Source organism: Narcine bancroftii, chromosome 4 (genome assembly GCF_036971445.1).
Source record: "Narcine bancroftii isolate sNarBan1 chromosome 4, sNarBan1.hap1, whole genome shotgun sequence".
Taxonomy (NCBI): Eukaryota; Metazoa; Chordata; class Chondrichthyes; order Torpediniformes; family Narcinidae; genus Narcine; species Narcine bancroftii.
This window is the reverse complement of record NC_091472.1, coordinates 9,152,009-9,179,791: the sequence shown is the minus strand read 5'-3', so window position 1 is coordinate 9,179,791 and position 27,783 is coordinate 9,152,009. Positions and strand designations below refer to the sequence as shown.

The following is a 27,783-nucleotide window of genomic DNA, read 5'->3' as shown; positions in this document are numbered from 1 at the left end:
CTTTAAATGCTTCTATCAAATCTCCCTTCATTCTTCTAAGCTCCAGGGAGTAAAGTCTGAACCTGTTTAACTCTTTCTTTGTAACTCAGTTCCTGAAGTCCAGGCCACATCCTAGTAAATCTTCTCTGCACTCTTTCAATCTTATTGATGTCTTTCCTGCAGTTAGGTGATCAAAACTGCACACAATTCTCCAAATTTGGCCTCACCAATGTCTTATACAACTTTACCATAACATCCCATCTCCTGTACTCAATACTTTGATTTATGAAGGCCAAAATGCCAAAAGCTCACTTTACAACCCATCTACCTGCGACACCACCTTCAGGGAATTATGTATCTGCATTCCCAGATCCTTCTGTTCTACCTCTCTCCTCCTTTCTTGGTTTGTCCTTCCAAAATGCAACATCTCACCCTTATCCACATTAAACTCCATCTGCCATTTTTCAGCCCATTTTTCCAGCGGGTCCAGATATCCCTGGAAGCTTTCAAAGTCTTCCTCACAATGCCCCCAATGCACATCTCCTGGGTGTAGCCAACACACATGGGGTGGCCACTTCACTGTGCTCCGTGAGACAAAGCCTGAGGTTCCTGTAGTCAATCACCCTCCCCTTTGCCATACTGATACATATGCCTGTCTCTGGAGCATCCATTGCCAGGGTGAGGCCAAACGTAAATTTAAGGACCAACACATCATATCCCTTCCGGACAGCCTTATGGCATGAACTTTGATTTTCCTCAGTTTATCTGTGTAATTCCACTGCTTCCATGCAATACACAAACCTGTTGCAGAAACTCAGCAGGCCACGCAGCATCTGTAGGCCACTAGCATTTCGGGCCTGAGCTCCTGTGTCAAGGTATGAGCAAAAAAACAGGCAGGCACTTGAATTAAAAGATAGGGGAAGGGGGAGAGGAGGGAGGAAAGGGCACCAGCTGACAGATCATAGGTAGAAGAGAGTTGGTGGGGAGAGGTCAGCTGATAGGAAAGGGAACGGGGTGGGCAGATGGAGGAAAGGAGCAAGAGGGATGGGGGGGAGAGAGAGGGAGAGAGAGAGAGAGAGAGAGAGAGAGAGAGAGATCGGGGAGGGGGTTAACAAAAATTGGAGGCCGACATTAATGCCATCTGCTTAGAGTGCCCAGAGAGTAGTGTTACTTTGAGTGAGAGTGTAGAGAAAAGTATTGTTAAAAAAAACCAGTGAGGTCCATTTAAGAGTCTGATAACAGCGTGAAAGAAACTGGTGTTGAATCTAGAAGTTTGTTCTTTCAAGCTTGTGTTGTCTTCTGAACGCGAGTGGGGGAGAGGTGAGTGTTACTGGGGTGGGATGGGCCCTTTAATGTGAAATTGTGACTTCCTGTGGATGCTGCGTGTCCTATCGAGTTTCTACTTGACTCCAGCATCTGCAGACTCCACTATTCCCCTCTCTTCTTTACTTTTCTGTTTCCCCTTCCCCCGCTTTCCCTCTGCCTGTTGCTCCCCCTTTTACAAATTCTATCGAATACCCCATCACCTCTTCGGCCCCTCTCCATTTCCTTACAACCCTCCCCCCCCCAATATAAATATCACCTACTTTCTACTTTAGTCTCGGTAAAGGGTCCAAAGGTAGAGTGACCATTTCTCCCCGCGGATGCTGCCTGACCCACTAAGTCCCTCCAGCAGCTCATTGTTGGCAGATAAATTCTCCGTCTTTCTTGAGTGTAGGAGAAAGAAGGCTTTTTCGAGTGGTAAAGAACGGGTTTGGCTTGCTGCCTTCCTTGGTTGGGGCACCGAGTGTATCAGAAAGGATGTCACGTTTTGCAGCTATACGGATCTTTGGGTAGGTCACTCTCAGTATACTGTTTGCAATAGGGCAGCAAGGTTGGCATAACGCCTTTACAGCACCAGTGATCGGGACGGATGTTCGAATCACACGCTGTCTGTAAGGAGTTTGCATGTTGTCCCCGTGTCTGCCAGGATTTTCCCTGAAGGCTCCAGTTTCCTCCCACCCTTCAAAACGTTCCGGAGGTTGGAGGTTAATGGGGTGTAAATTGGGCGGCACAGACTCGTCAGCTGAAATGGCCTGTTACCGCGCTGTATGTCTAAATTTTAAACATTTTAAAGTCCTGCTTGTCCCATTACAGGAAGGTTGTGGGGACTTTGGAAAGGGCACGTATTTACCAGGCCGCTGCCTGGATTAAAGGGTAAGAACTACTGAGGTGGGGAGAAAAGTTGGACAAACTTGGGTTGTTTTCTCTGGAGTGTCGGAGGCTGAGGGGAGACCTGATAAACATTTATAAAGTGAGACCTCGTTTATAGGTAAACAGTCAAAATCTCTTTCACAGGGTGAAAATATCCAACACAAGAGGACATCTGTTGAACGCGTGGAGGGGAAAGTCTAAAAGAGATGTGTGGGGGGGTGTTTTTTTTTTACACAGAGAGCCTGGAATGGGCTGTGGGGGGTAATAGTGGAAGCAAAGTTATCTAGCTAGACACTTGAATCTGCAAGGACTGGAGGGATGTTGATCACGTGCAAGCAATAGATGATGTCGATCACGTGCAAGCAATAGATTTTTAGTTTAAATGGAAAATCATGTTCAGCACAGACATCGTGGACCTATCCTCATAGATCAACTTTTGTTCAGCAAAGGGTGTGAAGGATCATGAAACTGGAGTTCAGAGACAAGACTGGGTGGAGTTCAGGAGAGAGCACTGAGCAAGCAACTCACATCTTGTGAAGATCCAAGTGCGACTTCCTTCTCTGACTGGATCGCCTTCTGGTCTCCCCTTCGTACACAGTGGGGCCAGCGAGATCGTACAGGCGTTGGGGGCTGCTGAGGATCTGTGGAGGTAGATCCGGACAGACGTTAGCGCGGTCAGAGTCTACACACAATGACCTCTGGATGGAAATGCCATGGGCTCAGATCCCAATCCAGAGACTTAGGCACAAACCACTTTCCGACATCAGCAACACGGACACTAAGGCAATGCTGTTGGAGCAAAGACATTAAAGGGCCCATCCCACCCTAGTAACACTCACCTCTCCCCCACTCGTGTTCAGAAGACAACACAAGCTTGAAAGCACAAACTTCTAGATTCAACACCAGTTTCTTTCACGCTGTTATCAGACTCTTAAATGGACCTCACTGGTAAAAGATAATACCCTTGCTTTGTGTTTAACAATACTTTTCTCTACACTCTCACTCAAAGTAACACTACTCTCCACACTTTTATGTTTCTCCTGCCCTACCCAGACAGCGTGAAAAACAAACCTTTTCACTGTATCCTCATATAAGTAGCAATAAGTAATTAAATTAACTTTTTTTTTTGTTGGACAAAATATCCAAGAAATGTCCCAGAAAAGGAAGTCAGGGGAACACAACCAAGTTTGCATTGAGGGCTCAGTAGTGGAGAGGGTCAAGAACTTCAAATTCCTGGATGTCAGGATCTCCAAGGATCTGTCCTGGAGCCTCCACGTTGACGCAATCACAAAGAAGGCTCGCCAACAGCTATACTTTGTGAGGTGTTTGAGGAGATTCGGTACGTCATCGAAGACTCTCGTAAACTTCTACAGGGGTACTGTGGAGAGCATTCTGGCTGGTTGTATCACTGCCTGATCTTCTTTGGCTTGGCTTCGCGGACGAAGATTTATGGAGGGGGTAAAAGTCCACGTCAGCTGCAGGCTCGTTTGTGGCTGACAAGTCCGATGCGGGACAGGCAGACACGGTTGCAGCGGCTGCAGGGGAAAATTGGTTGGTTGGGGTTGGGTGTTGGGTTTTTCCTCCTTTGCCTTTTGTCAGTGAGGTGGGCTCTGCGGTCTTCTTCAAAGGAGGTTGCTGCCCGCCAAACTGTGAGGCGCCAAGATGCACGGTTTGAGGCGATATTAGCCCACTGGCGGTGGTCAATGTGGCAGGCACCAAGAGATTTCTTTAGGCAGTCCTTGTACCTTTTCTTTGGTGCACCTCTGTCACGGTGGCCAGTGGAGAGCTCGCCATATAACACGATCTTGGGAAGGCGATGGTCCTCCATTCTGGAGACGTGACCCACCCAGCGCAGCTGGATCTTCAGCAGCGTGGACTCGATGCTGTCGACCTCTGCCGTCTCGAGTACTTCGACGTTAGGGATGAAAGCGCTCCAATGGATGTTGAGGATGGAGCGGAGACAACGCTGGTGGAAGCGTTCTAGGATCCGTAGGTGATGCCGGTAGAGGACCCATGATTCGGAGCCGAACAGGAGTGTGGGTATGACAACGGCTCTGTATACGCTTATCTTTGTGAGGTTTTTCAGTTGGTTGTTTTTCCAGACTCTTTTGTGTAGTCTTCCAAAGGCGCTATTTGCCTTGGCGAGTCTGTTGTCTATCTCGTTGTCGATCCTTGCATCCGATGAAATGGTGCAGCCGAGATAGGTAAACTGGTTGACCGTTTTGAGTTTTGTGTGCCCGATGGAGATGTGGGGGGGCTGGTAGTCATGGTGGGGAGCTGGCTGATGGAGGACCTCAGTTTTCTTCAGGCTGACTTCCAGGCCAAACACTTTGGCAGTTTCCGCAAAGCAGGACGTCAAGCGCTGAAGAGCTGGCTCTGACTGGGCAACTAAAGCGGCATCGTCTGCAAGGAGTAGTTCACGGACAAGTTTCTCTTGTGTCTTGGTGTGAGCTTGCAGGCGCCTCAGATTGAAGAGACTGCCATCCGTGCGGTACCGGATGTAAACAGCGTCTTCATTGTTGAGGTCTTTCATGGCTTGGTTCAGCATCATGCTGAAGATTGAAAAGAGGGTTGGTGCGAGAACACAGCCTTGCTTCACGCCATTGTTAATGGAGAAGGGTTCAGAGAGCTCATTGCTGTATCTGACCCGACCTTGTTGGTTTTCGTGCAGTTGGATAATCATGTTGAGGTGTCAACTCTCAGGACAAGAATAAACTCCAGAGGGTAGTTAACACAGGCACCAGACTTCACTCCATCGAGGACATCTACATGAGGCAGTGTCTTAACAAAGCAGTGTCTACCCTCAAGGACCCCCACCAGCCAGACCACTCCCTCTTCACTCTGCTACCATCGGGGAAAAGGTACAAGAGCCAAAAGACGAGCACTCAGCGGCTCAAGGACGGCTTCTTCCCCGCTGCCATTAGATTCCTGAATGATCAATGAACCACAGACCCTGCCTCACTTTGACTTTTTTTCTTTTTCTTGCACCATTTGTATTGATTTTGTAATAAACTGTATGATTGATTATGTGAATGTTTGCACTGTGAGGCTGCCACAAAACAACAAATTTTGTGACACGTTCATGACAATAAATTCTAATTCTGATTCAGATGAAAGGAATAAATGGATATGGGAACAGTGCAAAAAAACAGAGCTGAACTCACACCTGAAATATTGTGTGAAGTTCCAGTCACCACACCAAGTGATGAAGCGAGAGAGGGTTGCAGAAAAGATTCACAAGGATATTGCCAGGACTGGAACGTTTGCATTATTAGGAGAGACGGGAATCTTTCTCCTTGGAGCGCGGGAGGCTGAGAAGTGACCTTGCATTGGTTTATGAATTGGTGAAATGCAGAGCCTTTTCCCTGCCCAGGGAATTCTCGACCACACTGATTGCTGCCGTGAACATTCCATCTTTGGTTAATGAGGGTGAAGCCATGTAGGAGCTTTATGGTGCTTATCTGCGAAACCCAGACTTTCCACCCTGACAGTGCCATGATTGTTGCTGGAGACTTCAATCACGCCAACCTGAAAACGGCCTTGCGACGGTTTCAACAGCCTGCGAACTTCACCACCAGAGGAGAGAACACCCTGGATCACGTGTACATTAACGACCCTGCTGCATACATAGTTTCACCTCTCCCCCACCTTAGTTACTTGGATCACATATCTCTCCTGTGTTATGAGCCCAGAGGACTCATAAACCCAGCAGCAATAGATATTCATCAAGACAAATGGTTACTTAAACAAAAGTTTATTTTAATTATCTTTAAACATGAAAACAGAATTACACTTTAACTTATCACTATTAACTTACTTTACCTTAGTTAACCCCCTTCATATCTAAGCACACATGTATGTAATGTGTGTGTACGTTCAGAAAAGTTCTTTGGTTCACAGTCCAGTCTCACTTCTCATTCCTCCAAGTTCACTGATTGCAGACAATTCTTATACTGTGCACAGAATTTAACATGTATAAAGTTCACCAGGCTTTGGTGCTCGAAAGGTAAATGGTTACCGTTCAGGAAGGTTCTTGTTGGTTTTCAGAGAGAGGTGTTGTTCCAGGACATCCACAACTAATGTACTTCCATCAGTCACCTCAGTGTCTTGCTGAAGAAATTTGCCCCTTCAGGGTTCTCCAGATGATAACCTCTTTCTTCCAGGTCACCACAGAGTTCCTTTCTGTTTCCCTTATTCCAAGTGAAACATTACACAGCCAGTCCTCTCCTCTTGTATGAACCACAAGGGCTTTGACCAGGCTGTCTTCCAACAGCTTGCCAGCTTGTCCTGTTTCAGTTCCAGCAGCTTCTACTGGCTGGCATTGTCAAGAGTCTCTGCTTCTCTCTCTCTCACACACACACACACACACACACACACACACACACACTGAGACCGAGAGAAAGCCTGTTTGACTCTCTCTGCTTGCAACACCACATGACCCTCTTACAACAGCAAGTATCTTGCAGACAATAGGAGCTAGCATTCTTTTTCATCTGTTGCTTTTGGGTAAACAACCCATCAATGACATCCTTTAAGCACTTTTCAAAGCTCATGCCACAAGGTGTGAGAAGCCACTATGCCTCCAGTATTAGCAGAGCTGCAGAATTTCAAACAAGATCTGTTTTAAAGTGTTTGCATGTGACCTACTCTAACAAACCTTTCCCAATTTATCTCCCAGAACCATTTCCATATACTCTATCAGACCTGCTAACCCTGGCGTTCAGACCACCGGCAAAGCAAACAAGGTCACTGCATAAGTAGATCAGAATGTGGCAGGGGGTGCTGCAAGGCTGCTTTGAGACCACAGATTGGAGGTGGCCACCAACAACGGTCATGCAAATATCAAAGAGTACACAAGCTCAGTGACTGGCTACATCAGCAAGTGCATTGAGGATGTCACCGAGATCAAATGCTTCACAACCAGGGCTAACCAGAAACCATGGTTGGATGCAGAGGTCTGGGCCCTTCTCATAGCTCATGATGTTGCCTTCAGGACAAGGTGTAGGATGCCACTAAGATCAGCCAGGGCTGAATTGTCCAGTGCAATCTAGAAGGCAATGTGTGAGTACGCATAGAAGATTCGCAGACAGCAGTGTGACACCAGCCACACAAGGCACACGTGGCAAGGGATGGTAGGTCAATCTTGCGAATTAAGGACAATGAACATCTCCCTTCCAGACAGACTGAACAACTTCTATGTACGGTTTGATGAGAAGAACAGGATGATGACAAAGCTCCGTGTACCCCTGATTAATGGACGCCCCCCCACCCCCCCGCAAAATCACATCTGAGATGAGGAGAACCCTATCCAAAGTAAACCCACAGAAGGTGGCAGGACCAGACAACATACCTGATTAGATACTTAAGGATGGCACAAACCAATTGGCGGAGATCTTTATGGACATTTTCAACACCTCGCTATAGCAGTCCATTGTTCCTGCAGGGTTCAAGACAGCCACCATCACCCTGGTACCCAAGAGGAAGACAATAACAGGCCTCAATGACTACAGCTCTGTTGCACTGACCTCCACCATTATGAAATGCTTCAAGTATCTGGAAATGGAACACATCAAAGCACATCTTCCAGATACTCTGGATCCCTTTCATTTTGCCGACAGAAGAAACCATTCCATGGACGATTCTATAGCCTTGTCACTTCACTCTGTCCTGCCCACCTGGCGAAAGACACCTCATATGCCAGGTTTATTGACTACAGCTCAGTGTTTAATACGATCATTCCCCAAAATCTGGTGGAGAAGCTGTCCTCACTGGGATCAGCACCCATCTCTGTAATTGAATCCTGGACTTCTTAAGGGGAAGGTTATAGTCTGCCGGGGTTGGTAGCAGAATATTGAGCACCGCCTGTCACGCTAAGCACTGGTGCACCTCAGGCCCATGTGTTCAGCCCGCTCCTGTTCTCGCTACTGACCCACGACAGCATGGCCAAATCCAGCTCCAACAGAGTCATCGAGTTTGCAGACGGCGCGACCGTTGTCAGGCTCATCAGCAACAATGAGGAGTGGCGCTACAGAGAAAGTGGGGGGGGGGGGGGGGAAATCTTGTGCAATGGTGTGAGTCCCAACGTGGACAAGACGAAGGAGATGATCGTGGACACAGGATGAGCAGAAATGACCACCCTCCACTACACATCAACAATTTTGTAGTAGAGAGAATGGAGAGCACCAAGTTCCTTGAGTTCACTTAACTAGTGACCTATCATGGACAATCAACATCTCCTCACTTGTCAGGAAGGCACAACATCGACTGCACTTCCTGAGAAGACTGAAGCGGGCAAAGCTACCGGCCACTATGATATCAACCTTCTATAGGAGCTCTATTGAGAGCGTCCTGGCCGGCTGCATCACAATGTGGTACAGTTGCTGCAGAGAAATGGATTGGAGGTCAATCCACAGGACCATAAGATGTGCACAGAGGATCCCTGGATTCTCCCTCATTGATATGATCTGTGAGGGTCGTTGACACGCAAAATCATTGAGGATCCCTTCCACCCCGCACACAGTATCTTTCAGCTGCTCCCATTGGAGAAGAGATCTCGGAGGATCGAGCCAGCCCCACCAGGCTGAGGAACAGCTTCTCCCCACGGGCAGTGAGAATGATGAATGACCAAAGGATCTGCTCACACAAACCACCCGAGACTCTCGCAATCACGAAACAAATTTATTTATTTATTTTTATAGATATAATACTTGTCCTGCATATGCATTATTTATCTGTATGTGAATTACATCTGTGTGTTTTGCATTGAGGTCCGGAGAATGCTGTTTTGTTGGGTGGAACTTGTACAATCAGATGACCATTAACTTGACTTGATAAATTCCTGAGGACAATCAATAAGAGGAAAGATTTAAACGAAGTCCTGCAGGCACCTTTTTTCACACTATGGGTGGTGGCCATGTGAAAAGAGCTTCCAGAGGGAATGGTAGAGACAGGGACAATTAAGATGTTTAAAAAGGCTTTTGGACAGGTACACGGACAGGAAAATGTTCAGAATGATATGGACCAAGTGCTGGCAAATATGACAGGCACAGATAAGCAGCTCGGTCAACATGGACCAGATGGGCCAAAAGGTCTGTTTCTATGAATATCTATAATTCTATGATAGAGGCACACAGAACTATGAGGGGTACAGACAGAGTAAATGCAAGCTGGCTTTTTCCACTGAAGGTAGGTGAGGTACAAACCAGAAGACGGGTTAAGGGTAAAATGGGAGAAGTTTAGTGGGTACATGAGAAGGAACTTCTTCACACAGAGAGTGGTGAGGATGTGGAACGAGCTGACAGCTGAAGTGGTGAATGCCGGCTCAATTTGAACATTGAAGAAAAATTTGGACAGGTACATGGGTAGGAGAGTTATGGAGGAATAAGGAATGTGTGCAGGTCAAAGGGACTAGGTAGAATAATTGTTCAGCACAGACTAAAAGGGCCAAACCTGCTTTCTGTGTTATAATTGTTCAATGGTTCTATGTTCTATGGACCATGATCATGGTGAATGGGGTGGGGTGGGGTGGGGGAGGGGGGGGAGAGTCCAATGGCTTGGCCCTTCTCGATTTCAACTGCTCTTGGTTAAGTTTCACTTGCTGTGACAATTCAACCCTCCTGCAGCAATACATAACCCAATGTGGGACGACATAGTTCTACAAGATTATGAGAGGCATAGATAAGGTGGACGGCCAGCATATAAAAACATAACCATTTACTGCACAGAAACAGGCCAGTTCGGCCCTTCTAGTCCATGTCAAACAATTTTTCCCACTTAGTCCCACTGGCCCGCATTTGGCCCTCTATACCTCTCCCGTCCATATACCTATCCAACTTTTCCTTAAATATTAACATCAATCTCACCTCTACCACCTCTGTCAGAAGTTCATTCCATTCCCCCACCACCCTCTGCATTAAGAAATTCCTTCTTACATTTTCCCTAAACTTTTCCCCTTTTACTCTCGATCCGTGCCCTCTTGTTTGAATCTCCCCCACCCTCAGTGGAAAAAGCCTATCCACATTGACTTGTCCCCCTTATAATTTTGAATTCCTCTATCAAATCACCCCTCAATCATATACGTTACAGGGAATAAAGTGCCAGCCTGCTCAACCTTTCAACTTGAAAACCCCGGCAACATTCTCGTAAATCTCCTCTGCACTCTCTCTCTATACTGTTTATATCCTTCCTGTAATTCAGCGACCAAAACTACACACAATGTTCTAAATTTGGCCTTATACAGTTTCAAAATAGCATCCCAACTCCTGTGTTCTATGAAAGCCAACATACTAAATGCCTTCTTCACTACCTATCCACATATAATTCAACTTTCAGAGAATTATGTACCATGACTCCTAAATCCCTTTGATCCACTGCACTCCTCAATTGTCGACCATTTAATCTCTATGTCCTATTTTGTTTAGTCCTACCAAAATGTAGCACCTCACACTTATTAGTATTAAACTCCATCTGCCATCTTCTAGCCCACTTTTCTATCTGTCCGATATCACCCTGTAAGTTTTGATAATCTTCCTCCCTGTCCACAACACCACCAACCTTTGTATCATCGGCAAATTTACTAATTCAATTTGCCACCCTATCATCTAGAATGTTAATATATATGACAAACAGCAGTGGGCCCAGTATCGATCCTTGAGGCACTTCACTCGACACCAGCCTCCAATTCGACAAACAATTTTCCACCACTGTTCTCTGTCACTTCCTATCCAACCATTGCCAAATCCATCTCACTATTTCATCATTTCATGCTTAATGCTTCCTTACTAACCTCTTATGGGGAACCTTGTCAAAAGCCTTACTGAAGTTCAAATAGACAACATCCACCATCTTTCCCTCGTCAACCTTTTTAGTAATGTCCTCGCAAAACTCTATAAGGTTTGTTAAATATGATCTTTTCCCTGGGATGATAGTAGCAAACACCAGAGGGCGTCTATATATGGTGAGTGGAGGAAACTTTAGGAGAGATCTTTTTACACAGAGAGTAGCAGAGCCCACCTCACTGACAAAAGGCAAAGGAGGAAAAACCTAACACCCAACCCCAACCAACCAATTTTCCCCTGCAGCCGCTGCAACCGTATCTGCCTGTCCCGCATCGGACTTGTCAGCCACAAACGAGCCTGCAGCTGACGTGGACTTTTACCCCCTCCATAAATCTTCGTCCGCGAAGCCAAGCCAAAGAAAAAGAGGGTCATTGCTTAGAATGCATTGCCAAGGGTGTTGGTGGAGGCTGGTGCAACAGGGACATTTAAAAGATTTTTAGGCACATGGATGAAAGGAAAGTAGGTGGTTTTAGATGTGAGGTGGGGAAGGTTTAGGACAGTGGTTTTCAAACTGCCTCCCTAAACTCACATTCCACCTTAAGCAATCCCTATGCCAAAAGTGTTCTGTGATTAGTAAGGGATTGCTTAAGGTGGGATGTGAGGGGGAAGGGAAGGTTGAGAATCACTGCTCTTGACCCAATTGTTACTGAAATATTTTGCTTGAGAAAAATTGTCGTTGACCCATTTCCTTTGGAGTTCTGAAACCGTGCACATAACGAGTCAATGAGGGACCATTAAAACAGTGGTTTTCAAACTTTTTCTTTCCACCCACATCCCACCTTAAGCAATCCCTTACTAATCACAGAGCACTGATGGCATAGAGATTGTTTAAGGTGGAATGTGAGTTTAGGGTGCAGTTTGAAAACCACTAGTTTAGATTGTTGAGTAGGTTTATATCGGTCGGTACAACAATGTGAGCCAAAGGGCCTGTACGGTGCTGCAATGTTCTGTGTTCTGTGGTTATAACTGAACGTACTGATGGAGGAGTGAAATGTGAGGAGGAGGACTGGGCCCCAGAGATGAGGACCTGTCGTTACGTGCGCTCACACTGCCTCACACACCACCAAGCCAGGACATTCTGCAGTATGATTACACACAGACCTGCGGGATTCCAGCCCCGCTCCTGAGGGACTCGACCTCAGAAATGGTTCAGGGAACCAACAGGACTCCTGTGTCCTTTTACCCCATTGCACAGCAATGGGATAGTCCCTCTGCTGGTAGGGAGGGCCACAGTACCTATACTTCCTACAGGAGCCCTACAGGGCTGCATCAAAGTGTGGTATGGTAGCTGTAAAGCATCAGATTGGAGGTCAGTACAGAGAGTGATTAAAACTGCTGAGAGGATCACTGGGGTCTCCCTTCCCTCTACAGGGACCAGCTTTGAGAATCATTGAGGACCCTTACCATCCAGCCCGCAGTATCTTTCAGAAACTACCTTCAAGGAAGAGGTACAGGGGCATAAAAACCAGGACTGCCAGGCTGGGAAACTGCTTCTTCCCACAGGAAGTGAGACTGTTGAACAATCCGAGAAACTGTATACCTATATATTACAGCCTCTCCCTGACTTACAACCCATGTGACTTACAACCATCTGTAGACACAACCGTAAAAAAAAATAACGGCTCCATGCATATGATAGAGACCATCTCTCAGTTGCCATTCAGTAAGTGCGGTAAACTCACCAAAGACGATAGCAAGGCAGAGGAAAAACCCATCACCTGTTGATTGATTTGGCAAGAAGCCGAGGAAGATGCTGAATTTAGAATTGAAAATTACTTGATTTACGACTTCTACACACCATGCTACCATAGACCCACAGAATTATAGAATGCTAAAGCACAGAAAATGGGCTATTTGGCCCTTCTAGTCTGTGCTGACCACTATTTCACTAGTCCCACTGGCCTGCTCCCAACTCTATAACCCCTCCAGACCTCCCCCATTCCATGTATCTATCCAATCTATTTTTAAAACTCAAGATCAAGCCCACATTCACCACATCAGATGGCAGCCCATTCCATACTCCCACCAGACACTGAGTGAAGAACTTTCCCCTAACGTTCTCCCTAAATCTTTCCCCTTTCAGCTTAAAACTATGACCTCTCGTATGTATCTCCCCAATCTAAATGAAAAAGCCAACTCGCATCCACTCTGTCTATACCCCTCATAATCTTGTAAACCTCTATCAAATCTTCCCTTTCTTCTTTGCTCCAAGGAATAAAGTCCTAACCTGTTTAATCTTTCCCTGTAACTCAACTCCTGAAGCCCCTGCAACATCCAAGTAAATCTTCTCTGCACTCTCTCAATCTTATTGCAGCTAGGAAACGAGAACATTCCAAATTTGGCCTCACCAATGTCTCCACATGAGAACCAGACTTGTCCTTTTCCACAATCAAATTGAAGCTAATGACATTATGGTAATTGGACCCAAAATGTTCACCTACATACACATCTGTCACCTAACCTGTCTTGTTCCCTAATAGGAGATCAAGTACTGCATCCTCTCTCATTGGAACCTCTGTATATTGATTTTGAAAACTTTCCTGAACACATTTCACAAACTCTAAGCCATCCAGCCCTTTCACAGTCTGGGAGTTCCAGTCAATATGTGGAAAGTTAAAACCTCCTACTATCATAATGTTCTGCTATCTCGCTACAGATTTGCTCCTCCAATTCTCTCTGACAATCGGGCTGTCTATAATACAACCCTATCAGTGTGGTCACATCTTTCCCAATCCTCAACTCCACCCATATGGCCTCTGTAAACAAACCCTCCTGGCTGTCCTGACTTCGGACAGCTGAAATATTTTCCCTGACTTGCAATGCCACTCCTCCCCCTTTATCACGTCTGAAGCAACAGAACCCTGGTACATGGAGCTGCCAGTCCTGCCCCTCCTGCAACTAAGTCTCGTCAATAGCGATAATGTCGTAATCCCCCGTGCCAATCCGTGCCCTAAGCTCGTCTGCCTTTCTAACAAAACTCCTTGCATTAAAATAAATACACCTGAGAAAATTTCTATCGTATAAACCTTTGATTTCTGTCTATACATGCAGTCCTCGCATGACATTTATCCTCCTTCTCACTAACTGCTCTAACACTCTGGTTCCCCTCCCCGGCTTATGTCCACTTTGAAATATGACTGGTCGGTCAGAACAGAACTCGGACCTATGTTGGGGAATAACCGTATATATAATGTCAAACTATATGAGTTTTTCAAGCTTTGTTGGGACCAAGGAAAACTGCCTCAGGACCTTCGTGATGCCACCATCATCACCCTGTACAAAAACAAAGGCGAGAAATCAGACTGCTCAAACTACAGGGGAATCACGCTGCTCTCCATTGCAGGCAAAATCTTCGCTAGGATTCTCCTAAATAGAATAATACCTAGTGTCGCCGAGAATGTTCTCCCAGAATCACAGTGCGGCTTTCGCGCAAACAGAGGAACTACTGACATGGTCTTTGCCCTCAGACAGCTCCAAGAAAAGTGCAGAGAACAAAACAAAGGACTCTACATCACCTTTGTTGACCTCACCAAAGCCTTCGACACCGTGAGCAGGAAAGGGCTTTGGCAAATACTAGAGCGCATCGGGTGCCCCCCAAAGTTCCTCAACATGATTATCCAACTGCACGAAAACCAACAAGGTCGGGTCAGATACAGCAATGAGCTCTCTGAACCCTTCTCCATTAACAATGGCGTGAAGCAAGGCTGTGTTCTCGCACCAACCCTCTTTTCGATCTTCTTCAGCATGATGCTGAACCAAGCCATGAAAGACCTCAACAATGAAGACGCTGTTTACATCCAGTACCGCACGGATGGCAGTCTCTTCAATCTGAGGCGCCTGCAAGCTCACACCAAGACACAAGAGAAACTTGTCCGTGAACTACTCCTTGCAGACGATGCCGCTTTAGTTGCCCATTCAGAGCCAGCTCTTCAGCGCTTGATGTCCTGTTTTGTAGAAACTGCCAAAATGTTTGGCCTGGAAGTCAGCCTGAAGAAAACTGAGGTCCTCCATCAGCCAGCTCCCCACCATGACTACCAGCCCCCCCACATCTCCATCGGGCACACAAAACTCAAAACGGTCAACCAGTTTACCTATCTCGGCTGCACCATTTCATCAGATGCAAGGATCGACAACGAGATAGACAACAGACTCGCCAAGGCAAATAGAGCCTTTGGAAGACTACACAAAAGAGTCTGGAAAAACAACCAACTGAAAAACCTCACAAAGATAAATGTATACAGAGCCGTTGTCATACCCACACTCCTGTTCGGCTCCGAATCATGGGTCCTCTACCGGCATCACCTACGGCTCCTAGAACGCTTCCACCAGCGTTGTCTCCGCTCCATCCTCAACATCCATTGGAGCGCTTTCATCCCTAACGTCGAAGTACTCGAGATGGCAGAGGTCGACAGCATCGAGTCCACGCTGCTGAAGATCCAGCTGCGCTGGGTGGGTCACGTCTCCAGAATGGAGGACCATCGCCTTCCCAAGATCGTGTTATATGGCAAGCTCTCCACTAGCTACCGTGACAGAGGTGCACCAAAGAAAAGGTACAAGGACTGCCTAAAGAAATCTCTTGGTGCCTGCCCCATTGACCACCGCCAGTGGGCTGATAACGCCTCAAACCGTGCATCTTGGCGCCTCACAGTTTGGCGGGCAGCAACCTCCTTTGAAGAAGACCGCAGAGCCCACCTCACTGACAAAAGGCAAAGGAGGAAAAACCCAACACCAACCCCAACCAACCATTTTTCCCCTGCAGCCGCTGCAACCGTGTCTGCCTGTCCCGCATCGGACTTGTCAGCCACAAACGAGCCTGCAGCTGACGTGGACTTTTACCCCCTCCATAAATCTTCGTCCGCGAAGCCAAGCCAAAGAAGAAATATAGGGTGTACTGCGTATGTGTGTGTGTGTGTGTGTGTGTGTGTGTGTGTGTGTGCGCGCGCGCGTGTCTGTGTGTGTGTGTGTGTCTGTCTGTGTGTGTGTGTGCGCGTGTCTGTGTGTGTGTGTCTGTGTGTGTGTCTGTGTGTGCGTGTCTGTGTGTGTGTGTGCGTGTCTGTGTGTGTCTGTCTCTGTGTGTGTGTGTGTGTGCACGCGTGTCTGTGTGTGTGTGTCTGTGTGTGTGTGCGTGTCTGTGTGTGTGTGTCTGTGTGTGCGTGTCTGTGTGTGTGTCTGTGTGCGTGTGTGTGTGTGTCTGTGTGTCTGTGTGTGTGTCTGTCTGTGTGTCTGTGTGTGTGTCTGTGTGTGTGTGTGTGTGTGTGCGCGTGTCTGTGTGTGTGTCTGTGTGTGTGTGCGTGTCTGTGTGTGTGTGTCTGTGAGTGCGTGTGCGTGTGTGTGTGTGTGTGTGTGTGTGTGTGTGCGCGCGCGTGTGCGCATGTGTGTGTGTGCGCGCGTGCGTGCGTGCGTAAATACACAATGGTCCAGAGAAATGCTGTTTCATCAGATTGTACATGTATAAATCCAATCAGATGACAATAAACTTGGAGAAGGTGTAAGACGAGTGTCTCAGAGATAACAGAAGGAATTTTGGGGGAGGTGTATTTAAAAGCAGGAATTTTTTTTTAAATACCATGGAGTTATATTATTTAAACGTTGCAGTAACAAGGAGCAGTGTCATCTATGTTATCACACCTGCTTTCCACTGACACCTCTGTCTGATCCTCAAGGTGTCAAATAGTTACCTGGTTAGTTTGAATTCTCAATGCATGAGCCAAGAATCCCAGAGTGGCTCACAGGGTGACACAGGAGGACAGATTCAAGGATGTTATCAGACTCCTGAATGAGTCTCACACACATAAAATAAGATTTCCTTTGCTCCATTCTAACAAACCTCTCTCTGAAACTCTGCATTTCTGTACTCTGTTGTTAATGGCTGTACTATGTATAAGTTGACTAGCTGGATTACACACTCTCTCCCTTGAACACCACATATGCACACACTGTGTACGAGTGTTTAAAGCTGATGATAATCCTTTGTCCTCACTGGGTCTACATCCAGGAACAACTGGCTCGGGGACATCTCCACCAGAGGGACTGCAGTTTCTTGAGAAGATGACACACTGCCACCTTCAAGTGCAATAGGGAATTAGGGATGGGCAATAAATGCTGGTTTTGTCAGTCATTCCCAAATCCTGAATGGATGGATACAAAGACATGCACACTGCGTCAAGGGAGACACACACACACACAAATGATTGCATGCACCCAAATACACAGATCCACACACACAAAAACCCATTTCTCTAGCTGATGCTGTTTTACCTCCTTCATGATCTTGATGGCCTCCACCCTGTGCTGCGGGGGAGGGTAGAGCAGCAGCCGATGGTACAGTGACTGCAGCACAGGCCTCAGCGATTCCATGCAGCCCACCAGTCGGACTAGTTCCACCGCAATGTAGTAGATGGTGCGCGCCACTGGGCCACTGGGAGTGGGTGCCATGGACGAGCAGCCCGAACCTCGGCCGTGGTCAGAGACCCCGCCAAGAGCTGCCTCGCTCTCTGCCAAAGAAGCCCCGTGGGCGGATGAGATGGTCTTGTCATGGGTGGGGTTGCCCAGGATGACTATCAGTGCCGGGCAGAGGTGCCTCCTGCAACAAGCACAGAGAGAATTGAAGGACAGTGAGTGGCTTTGGGAAGTGGTGAACAGAGTCACCTTGGGGTTCAGGTACAGCATCCCCTGAAAGTGGCGACGCAGGAAGACAGGGTGGTGAAGAGGGCACTTGGCAAGCTTACCTTTATTGATCAGGGCATTGAGGAGCAAGGACCTCATGTTACAATGGTACTGTATATTGATCAGACCACATGGTGTATTGGGCGTACCTGGATAGGAACATGGATGGGAGAGGTATGAAGGCCTATAGTCTTGGTGCAGGTCAATAGGACTAGGCAAAATAATAGTTCAGCACAGACTAGATGGGCTGAAGGGCTTGTTTCTGTGCTGAAATGTTCTATGGTTCTGCTGTTGCTCCCCCAGCAAGATATTGCTAAACTGGAAAGGAAAAGATTTACCACACTTTACGATTGGCGGGCTTGACTTATTAATTTAATTTTAGACATACAGCGTGGTAACAGCCCATTACGGCCCACGTGTCCGTGCCACCCAATTAACCTACAACCCCTGGTACGTTTCGAACAGTGGGAGGAAATCGGAGCCCCCAGGGAAAACCTACACAGAGAATGTGCAAACTCCTTACAGACAGCGCGGGATTCGAACCTCTGTCCTGATCGCTGGTGCTGTAGCAGCGTTGCACTAACCTCTATGTCAACCATGCCGCCTCCGTGATGAGAGGCTAGATAGGCTGGGGTTCTTTTCCCTGGAGTGTATGAGGTTAAGGGGGCAAACTTATAGTTTATAAAGTCATGAGGGGCATGGATAGGCGAATGGCCACAGTCTTTTCCCCAGGGGAGGGTAGTCCAAAACTAGAGGACCTGAGAGGGGACCCAGTTGGGAACATTTTGGAATGAGCTGCCAGAGGGGACGAGTACAACTTTTGAAAAGGTTTAAACATTGTAACTGTACCCACCCCTAGGAAGGGCTTGGAGCCAAATGCAGGCAAGTGGAATGCAAAACTTAATCGAGTTAGGGCAAAACACCTGTAAAACTCTAGGTCTCTCTGACCTGGACCGGAGCACCCTGCAGTTATATGGCATCTGAGAAATGTCTCCCAGCCACTCTGGAGGGCCGCATCCAGACACTGTGGTGTACAAAGGGCTCAGTGAAAGCAGCTCAAGAGTGTGGCGGAGGGTCAAGGCCCAGTGATTTTTGGCACTAGTTTTTGCCATTTCCTGCTGGAGGAAGCCAGCAGGTCTCGTGGCGTCCGTAGGGGAGGTAACGATGTAAGACCGACATTTTGGGCTCTTCTTCAAGGTATGAGCAAAAAGGGGCCCAAATTAAAAGACTGAGGAGAGGGAAGAAAGCGAGGGCGGGGGGGCGGGGTTGGAGGAGTACAGACCAACTGACATAATTGGTTATGGTTAGGAGGACAGGTGAGAATTGATCGGGGGAGGGGGGTGGCCCTGTTAATGCAGAGCTGGAAGAACAGAGACTAGGGGATGGGGAAAGAGAGAGAGAGAGAGAGAGACAGAGTGAGAGGAAGGAGACATTAGCCGCTTTCAGGTGCCCGGACGCAGATAATGCACCGGCAGACGTGTCTGGGGGTGTGCAGCTGGGACGTTCAGGTGGCCGCAGAGAAGACGCCTTTCTGTCACCTGAACGTGCCGGCTGAAGGAGAGCCGTATCTGAGCAAACACTGGGCTCCAGTGGACTGTGGCCATACTTCCACTGCTGCTGTCAGGTGCAAAGAGGGATGCTCCGAACCAGAGAATATATTTACAGGAAGAGGGTTAGGTAATTGCTCCTCCTGTCCGGGTTCTCCACTTTCAGGTGGCCACTCGACACCCACATTGGGGTAGAATAGGCGACTTTACGGCTATAGGGATAGATGGGGTAGGGTGGAGGGTGGGGGCTAATGGAAACCAACAAAGTTGATGTTCAGGCCATCCAGTTGGAGGGTACTGAGATGGAATGTGAGGTGTGGTTCTTCCAAGATGGGGGTGGTCTAAGGCTGGTCATGGGGTTACACACCTCTGTCAGTGATTATCCCCTTCCCTCAGTCGCCTGGCCTGCTGACCAGGTCAAGACAGCAGATTTCCCCCTGTGAAGAATGTAGATCTGTGCGGAAGTCCAGCAGTTTCCCAGTCTGGAGCTTCACTCGGTCATTGATTATTAACAAGGCTTACCAGTGAGACCGAAATCTCTGAAGCAATTCCAACTGGGATCCTGATCAAATGATTAAAAGGCAATAAACATTGTGAAGGACTCCACATACCCCGCAAGTAAACTGTTCTGCCATCTGGTAGGAGGTACGGCAGCACTCGGGTCTTGATGTTCAGATTGGGCAACGGATTTTTTTCCCCTAAGCCATCAGACTCCTGAACTCCTAGAACATTTGGGGATAGGGTACCACGGACTTTTACTATATAAGTCTTAATATTTTAAATGTGTTTAACTTCTAACTTGTATTTATTTAAATACGCTGCAGGATCCTGGAGAAACACTATCTCATCTTTACTGTGCAAGCATGGTGTGAATGATAATTAAAGGTGATTTGAGTCAGTGGGCTGAGGGATGGCAGATGCAGTTTCATTTGGACAGTTAGAAGTTTTGTAAAGTCATACTGAAGCAAGGTGTTCAGAATAAATGGCAGAGACACTAGGAGTGCTGTCGAACAGACAAGCTCATGGGTACTGGTACATTGAAAGGAGCGACCCAGGTACACAGGAAGAAGGCTTTTGACAGCCTTGCCTTCATTGGTCAGGGCACTGAGAACAGGAGAGAAGCCAAATGCACTGGAGAAACTCGGGTCATGCAGCATCCACAGGAAGGAAAAGGCAGCCGACGTTTCAAGCCTAAAACCTTCGTCGCTAATGTGTAAAAACAAGTAGACACTTGAATAAAGACAGGGGTGGAGGAGAAGAGGGAGGATCCACCGCGATCGTTGTCTGAAGAAGGCGCGCAAGATAATTGAGGACCCCTTCTACCCCCGCACACACCATCTTTCAGCTACAGGAGGATCAGAGCCAGTGCCACCAGGCTGAGGAAAAGTTTCTTCCCACAGGCAATGAGAATGCAGATCGACCAAAGGACCTGCTCACACTAACCATCTGAGACTCTCAGTTTTATGAAACAATATTTATTTATTTATTTGTATATGTAAATACTTGTCCTGCATATGTATTGTTTTGTCTGGTTGTGTGTCTGAGTGATTTACACCAAGGCCAGAGAATGGGTTGTACTTGTGCAATCAGATGGCAATAAACTTGATTTGAGTCCTCCAGCAGTTATTTTTAACCCTAAGTGAAACTGAGTTTAATTCTAGGAAGAACAGGATTGGGGATAGATAATGATGCCCTCCAACATTAAATCACCTCTGTCACCACTCAGGAGCACTGAAGTGCATGAAATAAAGGCCACAGAGGATGGGTACTGATGCAGGATGCCTCAGGAAGGGAGGGAAGGGGTGGAAGGAAGATGGAAATGGAGAGACTGTGCCTAAGGTGGGCGGCCATACTCACCACAGTAGGTCGGTGAAACCTTTATGGCCATGGATGAGGGGCGAGGAGCTGCTGAGCATGGAGAGGATGCACTCCAGGTACAGGAGCTGCAGGTGCGGGATGTTGCTGCAAGTCAGAAAGTCACAGTTAGAACAGGGCTCCAGCCTGGGTGAGCGAAGGAGAAATTCCTCACCAAAGGACATTAACACTGAAGGTCGACAGTGGGAGGAGTGGCAGTAAAAAAACTGGCTTGCAAAGGCAAGAAAAATCAAAATGGAAATGTCGCTGGTGTGGACCCGAGGAGACTGGGGAGCAGAGACACAGCGCTCCCCCCCGTAAAGTCCTACCGCCCAGTCCGAATGCCGTCGGCTTTGAATAGACTTTAAGCAGCCTGCTAAAGGAGCCAAGGGTGTTTTATTTAAAATCCTGCGACTGCGGCATCTGGCCTCAAGATGGCGACGTCCGCGTTCGGCAGTGGGCACGTGAAGTTGCAGACTCTGAGGCAGGCGCGGGCGGCGCAGGGCACCAGTAAGGGGAGCAAACCCCCACCCTCTCCCTCACCCCGAGAAGGAAAAAGATGACCCAATAGGAAGGTGCCCACTGCAGCAGACCAGTGAGGGGCTCATTAGAGCCAGGAATCAGAGCCATGATTCAAGAGGATGCAGTGGTCAAGGAGGGCTCCCAAAGGGCATCGGGCACTGAAGACCCCTTAATTCGCCAGAGGTCTGGATCTGGGCCCAGGCTGCCGATGGTATGGTCTGAACTGGAGTCTGTGCGGGCTGCAGAGGCCGCGGGAGAGCTGGAAGCAAATCCACAGATACTCAGTGACTGGGGGACTCTCTTTTGCTTCTCTTTCTCTGACTGTAAGGGGCGGCGAGCAATGCTAATGGTGAATATTTGTCTGTTGTAACGCAATTTTGTTTAATATTACATTTCTGTTTTATTACATGACAATAAATAGAATCTGAACTGAACAAGACCACCTAATGGATTAACACAGACCAACAAACATGATGGACTTCTAACTGCTTTTTCCAACTGTCCCTCTAGAGTGCGTCGAATGATTCCAAAGACTTGTAGATTCAAACCACGGCTTTTATTACCAAAAGACTGGAGCGTAGTACATCGAGGTCGACCAGTCCAGACTGACCTGGGTCTGGTTAGGTGCAACACCTTATGACCTGGCCAGTAGGTGTGGCTACGGCTCTCAGCCATTCATTAGCTCTATATACAAATATATACAGAGGTGATAGGATCCCATACTATCACACCCTCATTGAACTTTTAGAGTGGTGCAGCTTTTTCTTTGGCTTGGCTTCGCGGACGAAGATTTATGGAGGGGGTAAAAGTCCACGTCAGCTGCAGGCTCGTTTGTGGCTGACAAGTCCGATGCGGTAGAAGGCCTATCTCACCTCTATGGAGACCCCAGTTCGATCCTGACCTCTGGTGCACTCTGCGTGGAGCTTGCCCGTCCTCCCCTGTGGGTTCCCCCACCTCACTCCCCAGGTGCTCTGGATTTTTCCCCCCCACTGCAAACTGGTTGGTAAGCTGATGGCCCACGGTAATTTTGCCCCTGGTGTGAAGGTGAGGGGCTGAATCTGGGGGTGTTGGTGGGAGCATGGACAGAATAGAATGTAGTAAGTGGGTTTATACAAGAAAATCTGCAGATGTTGGGGTCTAGTGGAATACACAAAAGTGCTGGAGAAACTCAGCAGGTCAGGCAGCGTCCACGGGAAGTAAAGGGTGAACAACGTTTCAGGCCTGAGCCCTCTAAGGTTCCTGGTGAGATTCTCCCCCACTTTTGTGTATTATGGGAAATGGGTACTTGATAGTCCAGACCTTGATGTCCTGTTTCTAAGTTGTTTAACATATGAGGAATATTTGATGGCTCTTTACACCATGGAGTTCAGAAGAATGAGGAGGGGACCTCATAGAAGCATTTTGAATGTTGCAAGGCCTTGGCAGAGTAGATGTGGCAAAGTTGTTTCCCATGGTCGGGGAGTCGAAGACAAAAGGGCACAACTTCAGGATTGAAGGGCGCCCATTTAACAGAGATGAGTGAGGAATCTTTTAGCCAAAGAATGATGAACCTCTGGAATATGCTACCACGGGTAGGTGGGCAGGTCATTGAGTGCATTGAAGGCAGAGATTGATAGGTATCTGAATGGTCAGGGTTTTAAAGGTTTTTGGGAGAAGGCAAGGAAGTGGGGCCGAGTGGGAGAATGGATCAGCTCATGACAGAATGGCAGACCAGATCCAATGGGCTAAACGACCTACTTGTGTGTCTATATCTTATGGAATCTAAAATTCATATACGCTATGAGACGATGATTCTTGTGGTCCTTTTCTTACGTATCCCTCCCCCATCTTCCCGGTTACTGAATATATTTTCCTTTACCCCAGTTCTGAAGTCAGATCCCAGACCCGAGTTTCCCTTTCCATGGATGTTTAACTGAGAGTCGAACTTTCACAGGAACCAACGGTGAGTTGGAGGGTTCGCTGGACTTGTTGGCTGATCATTGAATGAAATGAACAAGACGGCAGAAGTCCAAATGGGTCTTAGTGAACTGGGTTCAGAGCTCAGAACAAACAGTTCCCCACAAACACTCCTCAAGAAGCAGGGGAGTTTAGTTATGCAAAGGCTAATGGAATAGTTGACAGAAAGATGCTGGTTTATCATCGATATTATCACAGACATTCTCAGAATTTCATTGAACATTTGCATATTCAAAGACTGAATATTCTCATCGCTCCTTCTTCTTTACAATTTAACACACTTTGTAACTTTTCCCATTCGGAATCGGTTTGAGGAGCTGATCCCGTCTCTATGTCTGACATCAGGGTGTTTATTTTCTGATTCAAACGCCATCACAATAATGGGATTAAAAAAAACCGCATGTCCTTTTTTGTTGGTTGCCCTTTAAAACCGACAGGTTCTAAGCGCAGGGCTATCCATGTACCCTAGATGGCATAGCTCAGGGAGAGTTAGTGGGTCACAAGGAATGAGGAGAGCTACAGCATCTGTTCCACACTATAATGGACCAGACCAGGTCAAATGCCTCTGTGCTTGGATTTTGGGCCAGGCCATGATAGCTGTTGACTCGAATCGACAGGGTGGCGAATAAGGTGTTTGGTGCACTTGCCTTCATTGGGTAGGGAAATGAGTCAGGGGAACACAACCCAGTCCTCATCGAGGGCTCCATAGCGGAGAGGGTCAAGAACTTCAAATTCAAGGGTATCAACATCTCCGAGGATCTGACCCGGAGCCAACACGTTGATGCAACCACAAAGAAGGCTCGTCAGTGGCTATACTTTGTGAGGTGTCTGAGGAGATTCAGTATGTCACCGAAGACTCTCGTAAACTTCTACAGGTGAGCATTCTGGCTGGTTACATCACTGTCTGGTATGGAGGCGCCAACTCTCAGGATAAGAATAAGCTCCAGAGGGTAGTTAACTCAGCCTGTGACATCACAGGCACCAGACCCCATTCCATCGACATCTACATGAAGCAGAGTCTTAAAATAGCAGCCCCTATCCTCAAAGACCCTCACCACCCAGGCCATGCCCTCTTCACTCTGCTACCATCGGGGAAAAGATACAGGAGCCTAGAGACGAGCACTCAGTGGCACGAGGACAGCTTCTTCCGCGCTGTCATCAGATTCCTGAATAATCACTGCCTTACTTTTCGTCCACTGTTATTTTTATTTTTTATAGTAATGTTGTAAGATGGTCATGATATGAATGTTTGCCCTGTGACACTGCCGCAAAAACACCGAATTTCATGACTCGTTCATGACCATAAATCCTGATTCTGCATCTACAGTAAAACCTCTGTTATCCAGAATTCAAGCAACTGGCAGTAAACCACACCCCCCCCCTCCCCCGGTTGGTGGTGGGTGGGTGGGTAAATAAATAAATAAATAGATAGATCAAATGAATATGAATAAATACAATTTTAAATAAATGTTAAACATTGTAAGACTAAATGTTCTGTGAAGTAACACATAAATCTTTGGTGAAGATGGCAGCCAATATTCAGCCAATGGAGGGCCTTGGTCAGGCTTTGCTCATTGCAGCTGTTTGAATAAAGTTGTGTTTGAATAAAATGGTGTCGCCCAGGATGAAGATGGGAGCAAGCGGAGTGCTTTGCTTGTAGCTTCGCCCAGGCTGAAAATGTCACCCACTGTTGGGATGACAATCTTTAAGTGTTTACTTATCCCTGCTTATTTTTTAGTATATTTTAAGTATACTAGTAAGATTCAGATTCAGATTTATTGTCAGAGCACATAAATTACATCACATACAACCCTGAGATTCTTTTTCCTGCAGGCCAGGCAGAATTACCATTTATTGGCAGTGGAGAGAAAAACCTAACTCAACTTACACATGCAAACAATTAAAGAAATGTAAATGACCTAACTGAAATACAGAGAGGAATGAAATCAATAAAGTGCAAAAGTAAGGGTCCGTAAACTTGGGGCGGGGGTTAATTATTCATAATGTTATTGATTGTCTTTTGGGCGGCTCCGTGGAGGGGGAAAACCTGCAGATGCAGCGACGGTTAAATGTTTTCAAAGAATGTAACTGAAAATAAAGTAAAATACTTAAGGTTTATATCACGTTAAGTTGATATCACACTGCAAGGTTGCTTTGAGACCACGGACTGGAGGTGTTTCAGGGAGGTGGCCACCTATAATGGTCATGTAAACATCGAGGAGAACACAAGCTCAGTGACTGGTTACATCAGCAAGTGCACTGAGGATTTCACCGAGATCAAATGCTTCACAACCAGGGCTAACCAGAAACCATGGTTGGATACAGAGGTCTCAGAGCTCGTGATGCTGCCTTCAGGACAGGGTGTAGGATGCCACTAAGTGCAATCTGGAAGCCAAAGCAGATGTACACACCAAAGATTCCCAGACAGCTGTGCGACACTGGTGGCACGAGGTGCATGTGGCAAAGGATCAAGACTATAATGAATCACAAGTCAACCTTACGTATTAAGGACAACGACACCTCCTTTCCAGACAGACTGAACACCTTCTATGCACGGTTTGATGAGAAGAACAGGATGATGCCAAAGAAAGCTCTACGTCCCCCTAATGAACTGGCCCCCTGCATAGCTGCGGACAAGGTGAGGAGAACCCTATCTAAGGTGAACCCACACAAGGCGGCAGGACCAGACAAAATACCTGGTCGGGCACTGAGGGACTGCACAAACCAATTGACGGAGTTCTACACGGAAATTTTCAATGCCTCACTGCTGCAGTCCATTGTTCCGACAGGGTTTAAGACAGCCACCATCATCCTAGTAGCAAGAGGATGCCAATAATAGACTTCAATAGCCCCTTTCACACTTGCGTCCCACTAAATTGGCCGTTCAGTGTCCTGGGATAGGAATGGGGGTTTGGCTTTTCACACTAGACCATTCCTAACTGGGACCATGAACGCTTTCACACTTGGAAGGAGCCATCCCTGGGGTGAGGACCATTCTACCCTCTACCGGTGATGTCATGACACATCGAGCGATGGTGGACCTGCCCTAAATCCTGATCAATGTATTATGATTTTATCTTGGAATAAAATTAATCGTGCCTAATTATAATTAAGCTTTATGTATAGCACAGTATGAGCCCTTCAGCCCCTGTTGTTGTTGTGCTGACCTATATAAACCTTTATAAGGGACCGTGGGAAAGGGCTAGCAATAAATAGCAATAGCAGACAATTTTTAAACAATGTGTGAAAGTTAGTCGTGCTATTGTGCACAATTTATAAATACTGTGGGGGAAAAAGCAATCGTGGACCTGCCCTCCCAGAATTCTATGCGGCAGAGAAAGGGCTGTATGGATGCCTGCATGGATGGAGGGGTTTCTTTCCTGCATGGCATTCTGGGAAGTCAGATCCGCCATCACTTTTTCCCACGGTCTTTATAAATTTTGCGCTATAGCGCTACCAATTTCCCCACGCTGTTTTAAAATTGTCTGTTATTGCTATTTATTTCATCTCTCTCTCCTGCTGTGATTTTCCCACAGTAAAGTTCATTTTAATCTTTTCTTCCTTCACGTTCCTGCACTCATGCAAAAATGGGTAATTTCTATCCCAGAATGCAATTGCCCATTCTACACTTGCCTGATTGCCATGCTGGCATCTGCAGACATTGGGGATTGCACTAGGAGTTGATGCAGTCTATCCCTGGTGTGAGATGACATTATCACACACCGGCGTTGAGATGAGTTTCATTCCACACTAGACCCTTTTTAGGCCGATTGGCCATTAATTCCTGGGACCACTTGCAAGTGTGAAAGGGGCTAATGACTGCCTGCGGCACTGACCACCACCATTATAAAATGGTTCGAGTGTCTGGTGATGGAACACATCAAAGCACACCTCCAAGAGACACTGGATCAATTTCAATTCACCTATAGAAGAAGCCATTCCACAGCCTTGTTACTTCACTCCGTCCTGGCCCACCTGGAGAACGAAACATCATACACCAGGCTGCTGTTCATCAGCTGACATCAGCTCGGTATTTAATATAATCATTCCCCACAACATTCCTCTTGGTATTTTATCCTCAACTTCCTAACAGAAAGACCACAGTCTGACCGGGTTGGTAGTAGGATGTCGAGCACCGTCATGCTGAGTACTGGTGCACCTCAGGACTGTGTGGTCAGCTCGCTCCTGTTCACGCTACTGACCCACGACTGCATCACCAGATCCAGCTC

General features: G+C 47.2%; 1 protein-coding gene across 1 annotated transcript in view; it reads right to left on the bottom strand.

The window, feature by feature from the left end:
- The window catches only part of arfgef3 (ARFGEF family member 3), a 197,729-nt gene that overhangs the window by 115,672 nt on the left and 54,274 nt on the right, over nucleotides 1–27,783 (bottom strand). The window contains exons 24-26 of the mRNA XM_069936112.1: nucleotides 21,080–21,184; nucleotides 17,268–17,592; nucleotides 2,701–2,813 (exon numbers count right to left, since the gene is read on the bottom strand). Of these exons, the coding sequence (XP_069792213.1) occupies nucleotides 2,701–2,813; nucleotides 17,268–17,592; nucleotides 21,080–21,184 (543 nt within the window). The remainder of the gene's footprint in view (nucleotides 1–2,700; nucleotides 2,814–17,267; nucleotides 17,593–21,079; nucleotides 21,185–27,783) is intronic.